General features: G+C 42.9%; 1 protein-coding gene across 5 annotated transcripts in view; it reads right to left on the bottom strand.

Annotated features, from left to right (window-relative positions):
• The window catches only part of grin2ca (glutamate receptor, ionotropic, N-methyl D-aspartate 2Ca), a 40820-nt gene that overhangs the window by 18907 nt on the left and 1473 nt on the right, over positions 1–20440 (bottom strand). For 3 of the 5 annotated variants that reach the window (XM_077618290.1, XM_077618289.1, XM_077618287.1), the window contains 3 exons: positions 19198–19369; positions 18937–19056; positions 4124–4553 (listed from right to left, as the gene is read on the bottom strand). In XM_077618290.1, the coding sequence (XP_077474416.1) occupies positions 4124–4537 (414 nt within the window). In that variant the 5' untranslated portion in view covers positions 4538–4553; positions 18937–19056; positions 19198–19369. Of the gene's footprint in view, positions 1–4123; positions 4554–10053; positions 10104–15765; positions 15854–18936; positions 19057–19197; positions 19370–20440 lie in introns of those variants that run through there. The other 2 variants (XM_077618291.1, XM_077618288.1) reach the window with 2 other exon arrangements.

Here is a 20440-nt window from a genome sequence, read left to right as displayed (position 1 = left end):
AACTATAACCAAAGCCAAGAGGATCCCCCTCATAGTATGCGTAGAATATGACAGATTACGAGTATAATTCCATAGTCTAGTACTGCGAGATGCACTTCCACAGAAGCGCACAGTAATAGTTGACTGTTCCAAAGAAGATTAAAGCCATTGAGTGGAAAGCTTAGCTTCTCCCCACTCAGATTACATTCGCCGTGGCAAAATGTTCACAAGAACTCATCTCATCCCACCAACAAACCCCAACCTTCACGACATTTCGCAAGACCACCGCGTTTGGGAAACATCGGCTCGTTGAACGCGGTGAAGCGGCGATGATCTCCAAACAGCTGTTTGTGGAACATTGCGCTTCAAAGTTTTAACAGGGGCCATATGGAGTCCCTACCTGCACTGAAACACTTTAATTTGGCTGAAGGTGACTGGAATGACTCAGGTTGCTCTATTAATAGATTTGGGAATGCTTCCAAAAAAGCACAAGGAAAGCGGAGATTGATATCAGTTGGCTTGGAGTGGCTTCCAGGCAAAATGGGAAAAAAGGAAATCTAGGTATTGAGAAAAAAAAAAAAAAACATGACTGAAGAGGCGCCATGTCCGCCTTGTTTTGTGTGACATATGGACCAACACCAGCGTCCTGCCCGGCCGACGTCACCCAGATCCCGCCCGGCAACCGAGAGCAGACACACCACTCTCTTATAGCTTGCCATGGCCTGAGCCGACCCAGATAAAATGGACTACAACCAAAACCGACGTAGTAAAGTAACATAAAATTCCATGTTCAAAATAAGTATACGTGTTAAGAGTGTTGCCTATTTTTTAGGGATATGGTGTTATTTTGACTGGAAATGTGTATTTCACATCCATAACTAAATCCTAATTCAAACATTAGTTGGCGTTAACCTGTTTTTTTTCCCATGTTACTTCAGTTCAACTACGAGAATATTATTTACACTGCAAACATACAATAGTGATGTCAATGCGTGCCGCACTAAGGTAATCATTTTAACAGATTGAACATGGTATTCTGCAAGGCTATATTGTAACCGAGCTTGTGTAAAATAATGATAATGTAAAGTTGTTTTTAACATGGCAAAATTGACGGTTGGGTAAAGGGTTGGAATAGTATCATGTTTAAGTGATAATCTTTGTACGAGTCCGCTATCAAAATCTACCCCGCGGTCATTTTCTCAGACACGCACTTCCTGCCTATGTCGTTAAACTGATGTATTATTCACTGATAAATTAAGAAAAAAGGGTGAAGAATGGCCCATTTTGCAAGGTCAATAAAAGCCCTAAAAAAACTTGGATCTGCATCAAATTTTAATGGCTTTTTCTTGGCCCGTGCCCCACCCAGCACAACTTTCTTGGGGAATCCAAAATGAATAAAAGCATGGCCTATGTGCTGCAAGTAACAATGTTAAAAGTGTGACAATAAAGAAAGGAGGCTGGCAGACACACTTGTGACTCTGTGCCAGTTCTGCAACATTTCACGACCAATCTAAACTTCAGACTTCTGCGTGGGTTGGTTCTGATTTCTCCGTTTCAAACTTGATGCCAGAAACAGTTTTAAGTGAAACAAGTGTTTCTAGGAGTTGTAAAATGAGCTGAAGATAGAGTGAATAACAATATCTTCAATATTTTTTGTCTTTAAAATATTTATGATGTTTTCATTTTTTAATGAAAGACAATTGAGGTTTTTTTTAATTAGTTATTAGTTATTCATGCTTTAAAAACAAATCATTTATTGACTTTAGACTCCTGTTGGGGAAAGACTCAAGTTTATTTCTATTTTAATTCATTTTACTAATGTCTATCGCTGTTAATTCACTGAAACATAATCATTCAGTCCCAGTTATCCCAGTTAAAATAGGTTTGGTGTGCTTTAAAACCTGTAAAATAATCAGCGAATCGGAAACGTGAGTTGTTTCAGAATAAAGTCATAATTATATGTTATATAGTGAAAATGAGGGGATATAAATTGAAGAAAGAATCCTAGTATGCAACCCTAAAAGTTAAATTTAAACTCCTGAAGTGAAAGGAATTCTTCTATTGGGCGGTATTTGAATTTATCGAGCTGTACCTGTACAACGGCGAAATGTCGCACATGACCGGCTGCCGCAGTCTCGTCTCATTATCGTCGCACCTGCTCCCGGATTAGCCGGCACAAAGATGACACCTGCCCTGGCGCTCTGTTAGGAGCTTTTAACATCCCGCCACATGATGTATATGCCCGCAGTCGGCGTCGCTCTCCGGCTAATTACTGCCTAACGCTCCTATATCATCTTAACGGCCGCCTTTGTCGCAGCGCTCCGATTTCTTAATACGCCTGTTTGTGAGCTAATGTATTCCGACCGGGTCACACCTGGAAGAGAGGCATTAAGAACAGAGGTGAGGGATGGAAGGCATTACAGGCGGAGAGAAATCACCTCCCAGAGGCCAGCGTCAGGACAAGGTCAACGCAATGTCAAATGGATTCTGCCGTTCATTCCGTTCAAAATAGAGCGACTGAGTGCTAATGGTATTTTTCTAGAGTGGGTTTCACTCGCTCTTGCTGTGAAAATGAGGTATTCTCGTGAACGCCGGCATCCAAATGTGCCTGTCGGGGTCCGGCAGGGGTGAAGTAAATGTGAGCGAATCCAATCAGGACAATTGGATTCCGCAGAAACGAGCAGTTTCTCACCGTGTTTCGGTCTTCATTATTAACGTGATCATTCGCTGCTCGAGTGGTAAAAATGACGCGCTTCTATAACGTGACAAATAATGGCTCATGGGTGGTTTATTATGGTTGTATATCAAGGGTGTCAAATGTGCGGCTGGCGGGCCACTTGCAGAGTCCAATTATTCTGCCAGACGGGCACTTTGTAGCTCATTTATACTTTACATACATGATTTAATGCTTTAATTTTTTTTGACAGGGTCGCCGCAAAAACAGATGATCGCGAGTTGTGTGATCACTACTGCGCGTTGCTCAATCTCCTATCTGCAATCAAAACGTGGAACGTGGCAGCTCCAAAAAAGTTCAGGTAAGATGCAGCACTTTGGGAATTTCGGTCACGCGGAAGCCATTTTGAAAGGATTACATGTGGATTCTGGGGTTGAGCCGCCTCACTTTTTCTAGTTTCACTTATATGATTGCCAGACTACACTCGCAAACAATTTACAGATGTCATCTTAAGCTTATGTTTCCTGGTATTATAGTTAAAAAGCTTTAGTTCTCAAACTTTTTCGGTTCAGGACATTTTATCCCTGAATGTTATAGGAATTGAAAATGTTGATTTGAATAAAAAGGATGATAAATTGAGACTCTTGTGACCTCACATCTCGAACCAATATCGTGCAGTAGTTGTTAAATCCGAGTGCTTATTCATTTTGAGCATTTGGAAAGCATTTCCACCCTGGCAAATTTTTTGGATGTGACACAAAGTCATGCAAAAATGAATGATTACTCCCGTTTAATGTCCATTTTAACAGAACTAATTAGCATTCAAAGGACAGGACTTGAGATAATGAGCTGTTATTTTAAAGTTGTGATTATCCTTGGCCAAGTCTGTCTATGAAAACTATCCAAGGAGTTTGAATTTTTTTTTTAAACTTTACAACAAAATATCCATTTAAAAACCGTAGCTTGGCCTTGTAAACAAATGTCACCGATTGAACTAAGTTGGAGTAATGTGACCTGACCACGAGATTAATAGTAGTCAGGTCTCTCCTGACAAAACAAAGGTCAGAAGACCCTCAGCAAGCTCTCTTAGAGTGAATAAACACACTCTCGATCCACTGATGTGTGCCATGATATGTCATTCAACTTGAGGTCTTCTTAGCTTTGTGACAGAAAGGTCATTAAATGACAACATCAGTATTAGGGTGGAAATTGAGCCTTGGACCCAACGTGACACAATCATTACTTCCTATTGGCATTTTCGGTCTAGGTTCCTAGAGTACACAGTTAGGATTTCCCCTAAACTTTTTCTCAGATGGACTTTCTTTGCTTCAAATTTCTTAGCATTTCTGTTCACGGTAATCAGCAGACCACACTGGCTTCAAAATGTGGATTGGAACCAACAAGACCAAATGTAGATATTTTTTGACACTGTCAGTTATTCCCAAACATCCTCCGCGGTCCGGTACTGACCTTGTACGGCAGGACGACAGCCGAGCCTCCGCTGATCCCCACGATGGGCACGCCGGTCTGAGTGGAAATAAAGTCCAAGATCTGCGCCACGGCCTCGGAACCCACGTTGTCCTCGAACACCACGCCGTGGACGCGGTTGGTGGACAGCGTGTCGCAGATGCGAGTGAGCAGCGCTCTGGGATTGGTGTTGTTCACCAGCACAGTGATGGGGTTGACCTCCAGAGGCAGGTCCATGAAGTTCTCGCGACTCAGCCGCCCCTTGATCTCGGCCTGGTAAGTCGAGCCGCTGAACACCACCGCCACATTGACGGCGGGCGCTGGGATCCCAAAAGGCCGGGCCGAGCAGCGGGAGGGGGCGCCGTAGAGCAGAGGCAGCAACAGCCACCATGAGGAGGCGCTCAAACCAACGCCCATCTCAGTCACCTACTGCCTGCGGAAAGAACGCAATGGAGGAGATCCACATTAGCAACCGGTCCAAAGTTTCGACAAGAGGATTTTTTTGGACCTGTGAACTCAGTTGAACAGTACACAGCGCTTTTTCTGCAGTGTTGTGTAAATATGCTGTAATCCACAGAACTCGCCCATTGTCTTATTTTAGCTGTTCGTCGCGTTATAACCGAGAGGCCATTAACGGGAGCTCAGATCGTATTTTTAGAGCAGCGTCGGCGTGCGGCCCCAGGCCGGTGACCGGGGCTCTTAGGGCGGCATCTGCCGCCTCGCTGCTGTTGCGTTGCGCGCTCCAACGCAACAGATGGCGGCCAGTGTTTAATGCAACAAATGGAGAACAAGAGGATTTGTCAACCACCCCCATGCCATGACTCTTTCTCGTGACATTACGTTGGAGGCTGTTGCTTAATTTTTCAGACTTAATCTGCCAACGGTCTACTTGGCGCTTGTCATGAAATGACATCATTAGTCGAGGTTCTCAAAGTTTTAGGGATCAAGGTGACATTTTTCCAATGACCACATACATTTCAAATAAACGTTATATTTAAGTGCCGTGCGAACCCTTAAAAATTGCACTCCATCCAAGTTTAAGAAGCCCTGAATCCCGGCCATCAAGCGAATATTTCCTTCCACTCCTGTGGCCTTAATTTTTAATTACTACCCCGAAACGGCCAAGTTGGCCTCCCAGCTAATCTGAGCTCTTTGTGCGACCTCGCTAATGGACTGGATTTTCTGGCGCTAACTCAATTCATTGCTCCCAGAACCTTGATTGCTTTGCTCTCCGACCTCTGGAAGGTAGCGGAGACGAGCGCGAAATAGTTTAACGCCGTCACCGCCAATTCGGCTGACGTGTCGAACCAGCACGCCGGTTGTCCTGTCAGAGACATCTGATCCAGCACGTGACGAAGTCCCAGAGGGGCGAATATATCGTAATCCCTGGTAATCCGAGGCAGGCGTCACATTCCCCTATGGCTTGATTGTAGCGTATAAAGTTATCAAGAGATTTGGCAAGCGTACGAGGGCGCTCGGAGGCCGAGTGATGTAGTACCGCGTTGCGCCATGGAGCGCTTCCCCCAGGTCTGCCAGAAAAACTCCTTTCCTTACTATCGAAGAGCCAAAAAAAACGCCCGTCAAAGTCAAGTGTAATTATTCGTCAGCGGTGCGCCACCACGATGAGGACTTGTCACCGGGTTATTGATGACTCATAGCCTGTTTGGTTTAATTCCGCATCCTCCGTGTTCGACCTTCACGCATCTGCCTCAGCTGTTTGGCCGTCTTGATTGAGCGCGTGCAAGGTCGGGAGCCTTTTAAGCATTTGGACCACGTACCATGCTTGCCCGTCAAAGGCATTAACCCCCAAACTATTCTGATGCTGTCGCAGCTGAAACATGGAGAATGTCATAGCATGGGGCCTTTTGTTCCCTCTGTCTTTCACATTAAAACGAATCGAAGCTAACGATTAAGACGTTTTGTTTCAAAACAGCGCTCGATTAAAAAAAAAATAGGATCATGGGGCATCACCTAAAACAATGCATGGCTCAGACATTTCACTTTGCAACCCTAAAATTTGGTAGGCATTTTTATCATGATTTGAGCAAACGAAAACTGTCAAAAACCAATCAAATCATTGGTCTTAAAATTTAAAAAAGGCTTGGACAGTCACCTAGAAACTAGTTTTCTGCCCATGCCGTTTTCCAACAAGCAGCGCCACGGCTATTTGAGCATTTTGTCCACGTAAGTGGTAATCCATGATCAAAATGTTGCAAAATTCCTTTTATGGCCACTCTGACTAGACCTCTTCAAACATAGTTTAATTATAATCCCTTGATTTAGTCTTGAGTTATCTCGAGCACAAACATACAGTCAAACAAATAGACAGATAGATGCCTTATAGGTTTAACCTACTGGCAGAGGTAGTGATTTTACTAATTCCAAAAAATGACTCTTAACTTTCAGAACTGCTGCCCAAAAAAATATTCCCAAAGCCTGACGACTGGATCAAAAGACAGCTGGGACATCCCTTTTGAAAAGTGGAGATGCCTGACGACTGGCGGGCCGGCGAGCCGCGGACTCGCTATTTTGTCGAGCGTGAACTGGGGACGGAAATAGATGGAAGCGGTCGCTCCATCGTGCTTTCATCTCGCTGACCCGCCGCGCAAATTTCATGCTTTGACAGCGAGCGACACTTGATGAAAGTCGCTGTCGTTAAACTTCCGAATTGAAAAAAAAGAAAGATTGTGGGTGTGCTGTTAGGGTGGGGGAAACATATTTCCTATTTATTTGGTTATTAAAGACATTGGAATGGACGCCAAGTCCTGACAACCGACAAACTTCTATCTCTTTTAATAGAGACAAAAATAGAAAGGGCAAAAAGGTGGTTTCCGTGAAGAAATGGAATCACTTGGAAGTTTTTTGTCACTTTCTCGACACAAATGCTAATTTTTTTCTATTTTTTGTTCACTGATCTAATCCTTCTTGCTTGCAATTATATTTGGCTTATTTGATGACGATCAGATCTGTCCTACAACCAGAGTTAAATTGAGCGGCTAGGGGAACAAAAACAGACTGTTTTTTTCATGTTGTATATTTGGATGTCTTGTTACGCCTTACTCAGATCCATTTTGGTCAAATCAAACTCAAGGTCAAAATGGTACACATTCTCCCCTGACCTCTTTTGCGCTAGAAAAAAAAAACATGGTTTGTTGCCTAGAAATACCTTGTTTTGCTCTTTAATAGTTGGCTCGTAGGAGATCGTAGATTCATTTTTCTGGCCCTATATCAATAATTGTTGTATCGCCATATTGGGAGATATTCATCACCACAAATCGTAGTGTATCGTAGTAACCGGACACACAAAAATGTTTCCTGACTGAAAAGGAATCGGAAGTTAGCCATTTTGGATTGTCAGAAAAACAAAGAAAAACCTGAGCATTGGTTTCAAGAACATCTCAATGTCTTCGGTAGAAAATTGACCAGGAAGCCAGTAATTTGCTTTTAAAGCAGTTGTTTTCTTCACGGTATTTTCCTGAGACAAACAGCATTCTCCTCGACAGATGGGTGATGCTAAATTGCGAAGCTATTTTGACGACGCCATCCAATTTGACTACAATTTCAAAGATTGGCCAAGAACAAGCGAATGCGAGCAGCCGTTGATCGCTTATCTTTAGTTTGGCAGTGCGCAATATGACGACTACTTGATATTCCGCTGTTTCCTCTCAAAACTGAGCCATCTATTATTGCAACCCACTCCATTCAGCTTGTCTATTTCTTTATCTGATTGCGGCCAGTCGATGAGTCGCGGCTGCGGTGTCAAGTCCCGATCCAGATCGTTAATGTGACGCCGCGGCGGAAAGAAGGCTTTCTCGCCGAGAGCCCATGTGTCATCGTCGCGTTGCGCGTTTAATGGCGTCTTTTATATTCCGGGCATCAGGCCTGTGCCGCAGTTGTTTTAACAATGTTTTAACAAAACACCTGTCGGCCCTTCTGCTACGTGATCAATACGGCCAGGCGTGGATTGGCAGTAGGTGATGTCGCACGTTATCGATATCTCATTGTGCCGCAAAGAAAACGATGAAAAAACCCTTTACACTAATGTGCTACTGTTTGTTTCTCATCCACTCTGAAGTTGAACAAAATGTTTTTCGGTTCAGGATAGGTAGAAGCGTCAATTAATAATGGTTGAAGAAAGGTTGCTCTATAAATATCTTCTCATTTGCATCTAGAGGCAAAAACATTCGCGGCCTCAGTTATTGATTTGACTTGTTTTATCTGTTACCCCATTCTTTGATTAAGAAAGAACAGAAAAAGCTAGGGACGGATTTTTTTCACTGGTAAAAGAAGAGAGTTTTTACTCTTTGTCTAGTGCAAGGATGTCAGACTCGGGTTGGTTCGCAGGCCGCTTTAACGTCAACTCGATTTCATGTGGGCTGGACCATTTTAGATATAATATTAAGATTTTTTTTTAATAAATGGATTAAAGGGACTGAATATTCGTTTTTTTTATAGATCTAAAACAATGTTTATTTTAGCTTTTTTACATATTTTTACATTTTACAAAATGATTTTTGAACTAAAAACAGAGAAAATTGATTAAAAAATACAATTATTTATTTAAAAGGGGGAAAATCAGGAAATTTAATATACATCTATACTCTTCATTTTAATTTAATCCTAAAACAGAAAGTCGGCACTCATGATTTACTAAATGATGCGGCGGGCCAGATTTGGCCCCCGGGCCGCTACTTTGACACCAGTGGTCTAGTGTCTGTTCATATTCTCACAGAAGCCAATATTTTGTGGCTCTTGAGGGCTCAATCAAAGTGCTCTAGAACAGATGGCGGATGGCAAAATGGTAGAATAAGTTAATTACTCCTTTTCTCCCACTTCACTGGTAAGTCGTTGTACCACTGTAGTTCCACCCGGGTCATTAAGCAGCTTCTACGAACGCCACTTTCGCACGATGGCAATCAAGTGTCCTTCAACCAGTCTGTGTTTACATGTTTAACTTTGCGCCTAATCTGATTCAGTATGGAGATAATTAACTCATCTGTTCCCCGTCTTGACGACACCAGCGCAGCTGTCTTTTTTTTGCCACCATCTTGCCATCAACTTGGAGGGTCAACCTGCTTTACAATCTGAAGAATCCAAATGTCTTGTTTGGTTCACCCCTACCTATTTCTCACTATGCTCATCACGGCCATGTTATCTTACATGTTCTTAATCCTTAGAACACCGGCTAACAGCAGTAAGGGACCACTTGCCGCTTTTAATCAAACACATTAAGATGTCAGCGAGGGTGCCGCTGCCGCGACACGGAAATGAAGACGTTTATTCGCTGTGCCTCTTCATTAACGAGACAAGACGCGATTTAGTGTTATTGGATGAAAGCCTGCCCTGGCGGAAATATCGCAAAATATGATCTTTACGACCGCCAGTAAAGGCTCACGATGTGTGCACGTGCGCCGGTGGGGGTTCGCTCCAGTAAACACACATTTCGCTCTTTTTGTGTGGGTATTTTTGCACCTTAGCTACTGAAAATAGCAACTTCAAAAATAGGTTTAATAGTCTTTTGAGCGCAGTTTTAACGCCTCTTCAACCAGACATTCCAGTAAAACACAATAATTTTTTTGGTTTCGTATACACTATGTAGATAAATTTCATAGTGTTAAAAAGCATGCAGTTCGTCGTGGGGCAATGAGCCTTGAGCACCAAATGTGTTTTCTCGAGCTAGCAAGATGTGCAGGCGACTTTGAAAAAAAACAAAAACTAATCAAACGAGGGCAACAAGGTGCGAGATAAAAATAATCACAAATATAAAGTGTAAAAAATACAAAACTTGAGAAACGTTAAGAGAACAAAGAACACTAGGGACACATCCACCGCCACAGAAAGCAACCGACATGACACGAGATGGGAAAAAGGAAAATGACCAGAGACAGTTGCCTAAAAGAGGAAAGCAAATGTAACAAGACAATGAAGCATACCTGGATAAGACGCGAGTGGATGGGGAGAGCTGGAGGAGACCAGGTGGAGACTATAATAATAACAAATGGGCAGAACAATGTTTGGGACAGGACAGGACATTTTACATTTCATGCTGTCAACTGAACTTTTTGGTTCATTGACAGTCATTGCATTCACGCAGAAAAAATCATTTTTGTATGTTTATCTAAAATGATCATTTGCAGCACCTTGTTGTAGCTACACTCTTCTCATTGTGCATCCCACAACCAGCACTCTCTAAACAAGCACTACTATGACATCATTTTTTTAAAGCTTGATTCAAATCAATTTAACCTCAATTAAAATATTTGAACCCTGAGAAGTGAAAAAACACAATTGGAGTACAACGGCACCTCTGCTTACGAATGCTTCAGGTTACGAAACACTGATATGCATATTACTGTTTCAATATACGAAAATAAGAAGTTACAAAATCCAGGAGGAAAATTGAATTGTGGGAAGAAGTATTGCGATGAATGGATTCATCAAGATTTTTACCTAAACCGAATGGATAATCTGCTTTTTGTTGCAAGTTCGGCAGCCCAAATAAGTTGCTAAACCTGGCTAAAGAAATGGAAAAGTCTTCAAGCATTTGTATGGGAAGGAGTACATCTTAAGCACTGATTCGGATCTGCAGATTCGACAAAAATCAGCAAGTCTTAAAATGCTACAGCAGTTAGAGTAATGTCCTTCTGCTTTTATTGCCATTCTGTCTGTGGAATGGCACATTACACGTCTCATTGCTGTTTGTTTGGTCACCAGTTGAAGAGATTTCTGACTTGTTTGTCGGCTACGACGGATTACCAGGCAGCGTAATCCATTTTTCCCACAACGCATGGTTTGGATGTTCTACCTGAAGCTCAGATTGACGCAAGCCTGTTCTGACATGAATATTCCCACTTTGACCCGCCCGCCGGACCTGACTGGCAGGTGATTGGCGGGCAGGTGGCTTCCAGCTGTTCCGCTGTCAGCCATATTCTGAATATGGAGCACGGATAAGTGTAAAGGCTGTGGTTAATCTGATGCAGTGGCTGCCTGCGCGGAACCAGACCGCCGCAACTAACCCCCCCATTGCCGGTCCAGCTGTCACCATGGACTGGACGGTTGCCCACACACATGCGGTTGACCCCTGACTCGCACACACGCATCCATGGCCTGTAATCCACATATGAGCAGACCACTTTGGTCCTAATCTGTCTTGGAAGTGGGGGTGTAGTATTTTTTTTCCTTTACAAAATTTTCCTGCAGCTACCGGTCAAATAACAGACTGTGAAAATTGAGTTTAATAGTATGTAGCTCCCGTCTGTGGGATTTCCTCTGAAAATTTCAAATCCGATTTCAACCTGACTTGGTGGCGTTGAATTTATTTTGGGACCTATCTGGTTGACGTCACACCAATACATGCGGTTCTCAACAATGAGATAAAACATTTCCTTTGAAAGACTTAGGACAGTTATTTAGTGACTGATGTGATTGGTGCTGTGTTGGGTTTATTATATATCTGCTTCGCTTTCTTTAGGTTTATACATTATTATATATTGGAAATGCTTTGTTTAACTTAGCTTATTGACACTAAAAAGGGTCACTTTAGTACATCTGCTTGCAACCCTGATAACAAAGGGAAAGGTCTCTATCAAGTTGGACTTATCAAAATTGTTTTGAAACCTCGACTTCTCACCCAGTCGCAAGTTCACAATGAAGATCTGGGAAGGACTCTTAATTGTTTTGACTTGGATTCCGGGCCAGGTGGCGATACCGTTCGCCCTTCGAAAAGACTCGCAATTGTTTTGATTCCTGTGTTTTGAATGGATGCTTGCTTGTTTTAATTCCTATGCAATTGTTTTGATTCCTGACCTTAAGTATTTTGAATAGATAACCTTAATTGTTTTGACTCTAATGCAATTAAATGGGCAGGAGAGGATTCGGTTCAGAATTGTTTAGAATGATCTGGGACGAAGGCGAGTCAGGATCGATTCTCTCTTAGAAGATAAAGCAGAATATGCCTCCGATGTCTTCCTTATTTTAAAGCGTCTCTATTGGTGAACCCAACATATTGTCATCAAAAAAGGGGGAAAAGTAGCTTTCTCAAATTTGACACCCAAGATCCAGAATGACCTTAAAATGTCTACTTCAAACCAACATCACCAATTTTTGTTTCTCAAAGATCCTCTCCAAACTTATTTAACTTCAAAATGTTCCTGCCGGTTCCTGTTCCAGGTCACTTTTAGCCCTCTACATATCACGGCAATTAAGCTTGTCGCCCCCCCACATTCTGGACCTCACATGGATCGAGGGGCACCACACGTGCCAACATGCTTGCCGTCAGGAACAATGACAAGGATGGAGATGCCTGCTACCCCCTCGCCTCCCACTCCTACCTTAGCCTGCGGGGACGAATTGTTGGCGAGGGGGGGAGGGGGTTTTGTGATGGCGCGCTATGAATTTAAATGGGCCGGGAACTCTGGTGTGCCCGTGAGCGCGGCCATAAAGTCTGGCGAGGGAGGTGCTAGAAAGCTCGGCCCGATACCTGACAACACGACTTCTAGCGTCCCCCGATTGGTGATCCTATCAGCCTCCTCCCTCTGCTCAAATATAATGGTATCCCAAACTGGCGGTGAAATCTTACGCCAACATCTGTCCATAAATTGTAAGAAAACGCTTCACGTGGCCGTGTTTGATGATTTAGCATCGCTCTCTCCCTCTGACCTTGGAGAGATTGCGTTGATATTCCGGCTTCCGTAAATGTTTACTGTTCTGCTTATTTGTGACTGGCTCTCTGTTTATTGAGTGTCCAATTGAAACGGTGTATTCAGGGGCGCCCACGTGTTTTTGTCTTCGCTTCTACATCCTCGCCTCTGGTGTGTAGTTTGGCGCGTTATCGTGAATGTACACTCAAGGTGTCATCTGGATGCAGGTGATAGAAACTAAACAAAGTGAACGCTACGCGGAATGAAGTGCCGACGACATATATACTCAGAATTCATCGATCAATTTTCCTGGAGCATTTTGCATCATGTCTGATAACAACAGCTTTACCGCTGTGATTTCAGATTTAGTCCAGAAGACTGAGATTTACTTGTCGATCGTGAAACCTTTACTCTGTCAGATCCAAATGGATAAATTGCTCAGTTCAAAATTCTCTTGAGAGCAATACCATCACTGTGGACTTTCTAAAACTGCCATGCTCACTCCCACCAAGGTTTAGGTTGGGCAACTGTCGCAAAATTTGTTGACTGTTCCACTCCACTCCAGTCTCGCAAGTGCTACCTTTGAAAATCATACTGACACAGACAACTTTGCAAGGTAAAGTCGCCTGACAAAAAAGAAATAGGGAATAACCAAAACTCCAAATGAAAGCGGTCTTATCTTTTGAGTGTTTTGTTAAAAAAACGTTTTTCCCCCACAGTTAAGCCACACATCGTGATCCCAATCTGTCTAATACTGACAACTTCGTATAATAGAGTGAGATCAGTAAACTCATTTCAAATATGTATACATACACTTTTTGCAGTACGTGTCTAGTTTTCATAAAATTGTCCATCAACATTGTTAGTGTAGCCTTGCAAAAAATGTGTTTGTTTTTGTTTGCACATCCATATTGTACTACAACTAATTACTCAAACAGCGACATGGTTGAAGTAGCGTAATGAATAGCCATTCGTCACCTGCCGGACTGCCGTGCCACTGTTTACACGCCCCCTTCATACTCAGGTGAAACAAGTCATATTTTATACCGGTTTCATTATGGCATTGTCATTTTTGAGTTACTGTTTAAGCAGCATCCTCCTTACTGCCAATATTCCGTTTTTTATTTTTTTATTTTCACTTCTTTTCTACAGGGACCAGGGCAAATTCAGTTCATAATCCGTGTGGATTTCGACAGGTCAGTGATGTCAGCATTGAATAAAGGACAGCAAATTGTTTCATGAAGAAAAAATGAGAAGGAAAAGGCTCCCGGCTTGATTTATTTTCCTCCTCACGTTTCTCAAAGCTTTGGGGGCATTGACCCCATTGCAGCCCTTTAAAAATGTGTCTGTATTGAATTATGTGATTAAAGTGTCTGGCGGTATAGTACTTGCAAATTTAAGATTAAATTCCAAAATGATAACCCAAATCCTTTAATAAGTGAAACACTGGGAACAAGTTCGCTGAGGGAGAAGGTGTTTCAGTCCTTGAAATGCGGTTTCTGGTTGCAAAATTGAATTTATACAGCTTGAAGGATTGATTAGCACATGGAGGTAATTGCTTCTGATTTTTAACAACTGTTTTCTATTCTTTTGGTGACTATAATAATTATTTGGAAACAACTGCGGCTAATTTCTGTTGCCTTTGTTTGTTGCTTTGAACGACACATTTAAATGGCTTTTAACTCAAGCTGGTCATATATTAAGGTTTATAGTCTGATAACAGGCGTCATATATTAATTAACAACAAAATGTGTTTTATAGTAGTTAATTAACCTAAGCCATAAAAAACACATTTTAGAGTTATAATTTCAATGCTGGAGAGCTGTGACAAGGTTTTTCTTGGCTGTCATACAGTCTGTCAGAATCAGGTACCGGTCCATGCCGATCGGCAAGCTGTCACATGACTGGCTGACCCAGAAATTTTGTCAACCGTACCATTGCAGCAAAGGTTCTGATTGGATCTTTTAATGTAAGCTGTTTCCATGTGTTTTATCTCGTTTGCATGCACCCTTTTTTCCCAATCCAATCAGTGGTTTCTTTCATTGGCATTGCTTTTAGCTGGATTTTGCACTGATGCACTTTTGTTGACGATGGGCCAACAATGGTGGCTAAAGTCTTGTTGTTTTGGTTTCGATAGCATTGTTAACAATTTTTCATTGGCAACACATCGTTTTCCACTTGGTCAAAGGTTTTGATTAAATCAACAGAATACGCTATTTACTGGCTTTTCCTCTTCCTTCTATGTGATCAATCCTACACTACACATATTAAACATTTTCTGATAAATATGATTGAAAACAACTAAAATGCAGCAATGAAATGTAATATACAAAAAAAGCTTAACTTCCGCTAAATGACTTCTGCTAAGTGAAGATTCCTAGCCAACAGCGAAATAGAAATAAAAGTGCATTTTGCACTTTAGTTTGGTTTATTTTACCATAAAAGTCCAACCTACCAAATTCAGAAAAGTACCCCTTAATAGTGAGACTTTAAAAATGCACTATTGACATTGACATTGAGTAAACTTGTGGGTTTGAGTTCCTTTTGTGTCAAAGGGTATATCTATCTTTAGGAAGTCACCAATTGAGGTCAGTCAATGCAATTTTTTTCCACCTAGACCAAGCCCTCTGCGTTCCCATCGATCAGTCTGGTGAGCAGCAGCGCCACTTTGATATTTGCTACGAGTGCTGGAACGGACCCTTCGGGGTCCACGGGAAGCGATCGCATTCTGACAAAGTACCTCCTGGCGGCAGGTGCGAGGGCATCGACGTGTTGCTCCAAATGTTTACAATGACTCATCGATCTCCTGACCCTCTGGCATCTCCACAAGCGCCCCCCTGGCGGGATTAAGCAACACTTGGCGCACACCTATCGACACACTCAGCCGGGTTTTGATTCCCTGCCGAGGACCTGAATTTCACCGCCAAGTGCTCGACGCAAACAACTGGAAATTTTCCACGTGGCTTTTTCAAGTTCAAAGCACAAAACAAATGAGAAAATTCTCACCTGCGTCGGCGATCCGCACCCAGCCCGGAACTGTCAGCGCTCATTCCTGTCCTTGATCCTCTTCTTTTCCCCCCCCTCTCTTCTTTCCCGTTTTCAGTCTCCCCCCCCTTCTTCCTCCTTTTCCTCCCCCTGCACTTGTTTGAGTCTATTTCAGTAGCAGCGACAGAGGAGTCCGCTGTGTCGGCGGCATGGTTTCCAACACTTTGGCAGAAGGTCACATTATCACTGCCTGGTGAGGAAGAGAGAAGGAGGTGGTGGAGAAGGGGGTTGGCGGGGTTGACGATGCGGCGTGATGGAGCGATATTACAGCGAGCAGATTAACACATGGTGGTTTTTCACACTCACTTTTGGCTCAATGTTCCTCTTGGGAAGTTGAGATGTTTGGCTCAGGGAAGGGTTTTCGAGTAAAAGGTCCCAGGGTGTTGCTTAGAAAGCCTTTTTGATGTATCTCAATTTCTTTTTAAAGATGTTTAGCCATAACAATTCCAGTCTGGGCTCGGGGTCGACGCCTGGAAGGGAAACGAACCTCCAAAAGAACTGCCGGAAACTTAGCAAAACAAATCCCTCTCCAAGTGGTAGTCCATCTTTTCAATGGGGAGACCTGACTTTCTGAGGCTGATCCTTCAGGGTGACCCTAGTTTTCTTCTTCCCCCAGCCTCCCCTCCTCACCCTCGCTTGGCGCTCCGGCTCCATCAAAGCAAGAGACAGCCGGACAGATGGCGACGGCGCGGGGGACAGATGTGAGCAAGACTGCCGTTGGAGTTGGGAAAATTCCTATCGGTCTTGATGTTTTCACTTGACGTCCCGCGTTTGCTCTCTGCCCCCCCGTCGCACCTGTGCCCCGCCGTCCACCGTCAGAGGGGCTCTCGCTGGCCACTGGTAATCCCGACTGCAACACGGTGTGTCACAGAAAGGGTTTGTGGACTGTAATGATTATGTAGTAAGGATTTATTCTTTGCCCTCCCTCTTCTACGCTTGCCTCCCTCTTCCTCTCGCGCATTCCAGCGCCCTCCCTTCTTCTCTCCCGGACGCTCCGCAACTCCACAGACACTTCTTTTCTCCCCCCCTCCACCCGCCACCGTCTAATGCGTCATCACAATCTCTTAGAGGCGTTCTGCTACAGGTCTCGCCATAGCTCACTTCAACAGGTTTGCCCTTGACTCGCTCTCTCGGAGACTCTCTGGGAATTGTTCTCTCACTGTGTTATCCATCAAGGTTGAACAGAAGGTAACTGGACTTATTCGCTCTGCTCAATTCCACCTGTCTGGATAAGAATCCCAGATTTTCACCCTTGAGGTGAGGCATGGGGCTTACTGGGTGTCTGGCTAGGAAGTAGTGATTTCCCAATCTGGTACATTTAGTATCGGCGCCCAATTTGTGGAGTATCGAACAGTATTGGATTTGGTGAGAGCGATCCAGTAGTCACGTGTTTAATACAAAGTGATTTATGATTTACTGGTTACATTATATTTTGCGTTATTTTTACAGTTCTAAAGATATGGGTATTGGTTCAGTGCTGGATCGGCAAAGCATCTTCAAAATCGAATTCGATCAATAAGTCAGTATCAGGACATCCCTCCTATAGAGTCATTGATTGACTCAAACTAATGAAATCCAAAGGAGAATCTCTTTAATGGGGAGATTTAGAGTTATGACAAGAGATTGGCGGCTGCCCTTAGACATCATTTGATGTAAAAGGGAGCTGAGGTGTTAAATTTTCTAACTGGTGGCACAGCCTCTCACTATCAGCTTGAACACAGGTGGTGTCCTTCCTGTCAGGCATCTGAAACCCCCCAAATATGACTTTGACGGACAGTGAGAAGGGGGTGTGAACCACTCATCCTCAGTGTTGCTAGTCGGCAAAGACTTGGCTTTGGGAAGCAGAAAGTAGGTTGGAAATGAATCAAAGTAAAAAGCAGGAAGAACAGTCAACTCACAATGGCTTGAAATGGAAAAACTGATGATTTAAACAGGTTCTAGACAATCCTGACCCAAAAATGTTAAACCTAAAATTAAGGTGATTGAAAAGATTAATTGCAATTGTCAAATTTTAAACAGACTTTAAAGCTAAAAGTAAATTGAACTTGGAAAACCTTGATGTAATTAAATTTCCGTTGCCCTATAGTGGAGTTTTAACATTTGGCTTTTCTCCCACTTCTCTCAAACAATCCCATTTTGGACATAATTGTTCTGAGAAAAAGCTAAATGAAAACACTAGTATAGAGGTATGAGCGACACAAATATATTTTGTTCTCTTTTGTGTCATAGCGCCCGCTTACTTATTTTTGGGTTTCAGTCCAAGGCTCTGTGACAGTTTTCATCAAAGTCTCCATTGGTCAATTGACTTGCTTAAAAACACTGAACCCCCGGGCTATTGTTTGATTTCTCATTAGAAACTGCAGTCTTGCAACAATGAGACTCTTAACCAGTTTATCAATTTCTGTCACGCCACACGAAATGAATGGAACACTCGCCTATTGAGTTTTGGTCATCAAGTTAAGAGTAAAGTCCTTGAAGAATGTTGAATGGGCCCTTCACACGACAATGGCAACTGGGGTAAAAATACAAGAACTTTTTCACGTGAGGCGAGACACGTCTTTCTTCCCTCGGCCAAGGTCCCAATTTGGGGTCTTTCATTTAAGGAAAGCAAACAGCGACTAAGTGATTCTCCCCGTATTTCCACAAGGACTCGTTCGGTCTCAAAATGTCGTTAAGCCGCTTGTCTTCATAAGTGCAGGCTTTGGCAGAGGTCCAACCGTTGGCCATCTTTAGTCGACAAAAATGATGACTAAAGGGGATTTCATTATCATCCAAATAGAAGAGGACATTAATGGTAGTTTTGTCTTAGACTCTCCTGGTCCTCTTTTACATGCTTAGACGGTTTGGGGGCACGATAGAAGTCCAATCGAACAGAGGTAGACTGCCTATCCTTCTGGATTTGGTGCAACAGGATTGGACAACTAGCTGTTAATTTTTAAAGCAACTGGTTCGTTTATCACCGTCAATGGCAGGAAATTAGCTCCAAATGTATTCAGGTTCCAATCAATTCTTTTTGTGTCTCCATTTTTTGACAAGAATAATTAGAATGTGTGACAGTGTTTAAGCATGGAGAAAAGTTACTAATGACAATGAACAAGTTAATAATGATCTGTAGTGTACATTTTTACTTACAGTGTAGAGTAGTGGTCTTCAAGTGGAGGACCAGGGTAGAATCTGGGTCTGTAACTTTGCAGCATGCTTAAGGGGAATTGAGTCTACACTCTTTCCCCAATGCTTGCATTTTCTCTGCTCCTTTAGAATGGATCAACAAAAACAGCAAAGAGCTGACTGGGAAATGTGATGGTAATCCCTCTGACATTTTCTACCTGCTAATTGTCATTGTGCCATTCTGTCCTGCTCACCCGGGGCATCAATCCTCATTTCTTGACTCACCTTCAGAGACCTTGCGGTAGTACTTGTATTTTGGACTCAGCAAAATGCTTCAAGCAGAAGCGTGGCGAAAGGTCGCACAGGTATTTTCAGGCAATCTGCTGGTAGCTCTTCTTGGATTTCTTTTCTCAGAGGACCCATCCCTTGGCCAGATAAGTCGTGGCTTGAGTCCCACCTACAGTTTGGGAGGAGAAATACATAAGAAATTCGTTCAATTATGCTCACAGTGCGGATTTTTGTAGAAGTAAAAGGTTTTTTTTTTAAAGGACTCGATAGAAGTAAATTGAAATGAAAATTCAACCTGATTACAGAAACTGAGTGTGTCTTTCATCTGTTTCGTAATTTTTCTGCCTTGCGTATCACAAAATGAGCGCGCGAGTCAGTTTCTGCACGTCCTTCTTACGTTGATGCGTTCCATAATGTCAAAACTGAAAGACAATTTCAAACTGTAGCAGAGCACGAAAGGCCATTAATCTTGATTTTGGCTCTGCAGATGAATCTTGGGGTGGGGATGGAGTAGGGGGACAGTGAGGCCCTTGTGGGAAAGGCGGGAGGACATCGGGGTCCTCTGCGGACTTACCATGTGACATGCATTGATGGCGTGGCGTAATAAATGTACACAAAAGCGCAGCGTCTGATCAATGTCTTGGCGAGCTCCTCGGTCGGAGAGCTGATCAATGAAGCGAACAAATGGAAATTTGAAAAGGGGAGAGTGTGTATGGGCTTGCAGTTTCGAAGGACGTCTGCCCGATCTGGTTTTTCTAATGTAATTCCTGCCAGGTTTTGTAAAAAGAAGAGAAAAAACAGTCTATACATCAAATTGACTCTTTTTTTGTCACGTTTTGTTGGGGTTGATGGATGGCTGTATTTTCCTTGTGTATTCTGTCCGCGTGATTGTATGCATTTAGCCTTTTGGCTCTCCTTCCCTTGTGTGACCCGGTTGTTTGTGATTGTCATCAACTCCTGTCTGTGCATTTAAACCCTGTGTTTTCTGTACGTCGGTGTGGGAGTATCGTTTCCGGTTTTCTGTTTGTGTAAGTAATGTTTGCCTGTTCGTCTGTGTCAATCTCCCTTGTTTAGTTTTTATTTTGTTAACTTTTGTCCTAGTCATTATTAGTTGTATGATTATTTTTTTCATAAAATTTCCTAAATTTCCTCTCATTGGCTTATTTCCAGCTCATGGGTTCCATTCCGCCTCACAACTGAAGGCATTCATGACAGTTTAGAGTTTGAGGGGAAGTAAATC

Source organism: Stigmatopora argus, chromosome 14 (genome assembly GCF_051989625.1).
Source record: "Stigmatopora argus isolate UIUO_Sarg chromosome 14, RoL_Sarg_1.0, whole genome shotgun sequence".
Classification (NCBI taxonomy): Eukaryota; Metazoa; Chordata; class Actinopteri; order Syngnathiformes; family Syngnathidae; genus Stigmatopora; species Stigmatopora argus.
Note: the sequence above shows the minus strand (reverse complement) of the source record. Positions and strands in the feature narration are given on the sequence as shown.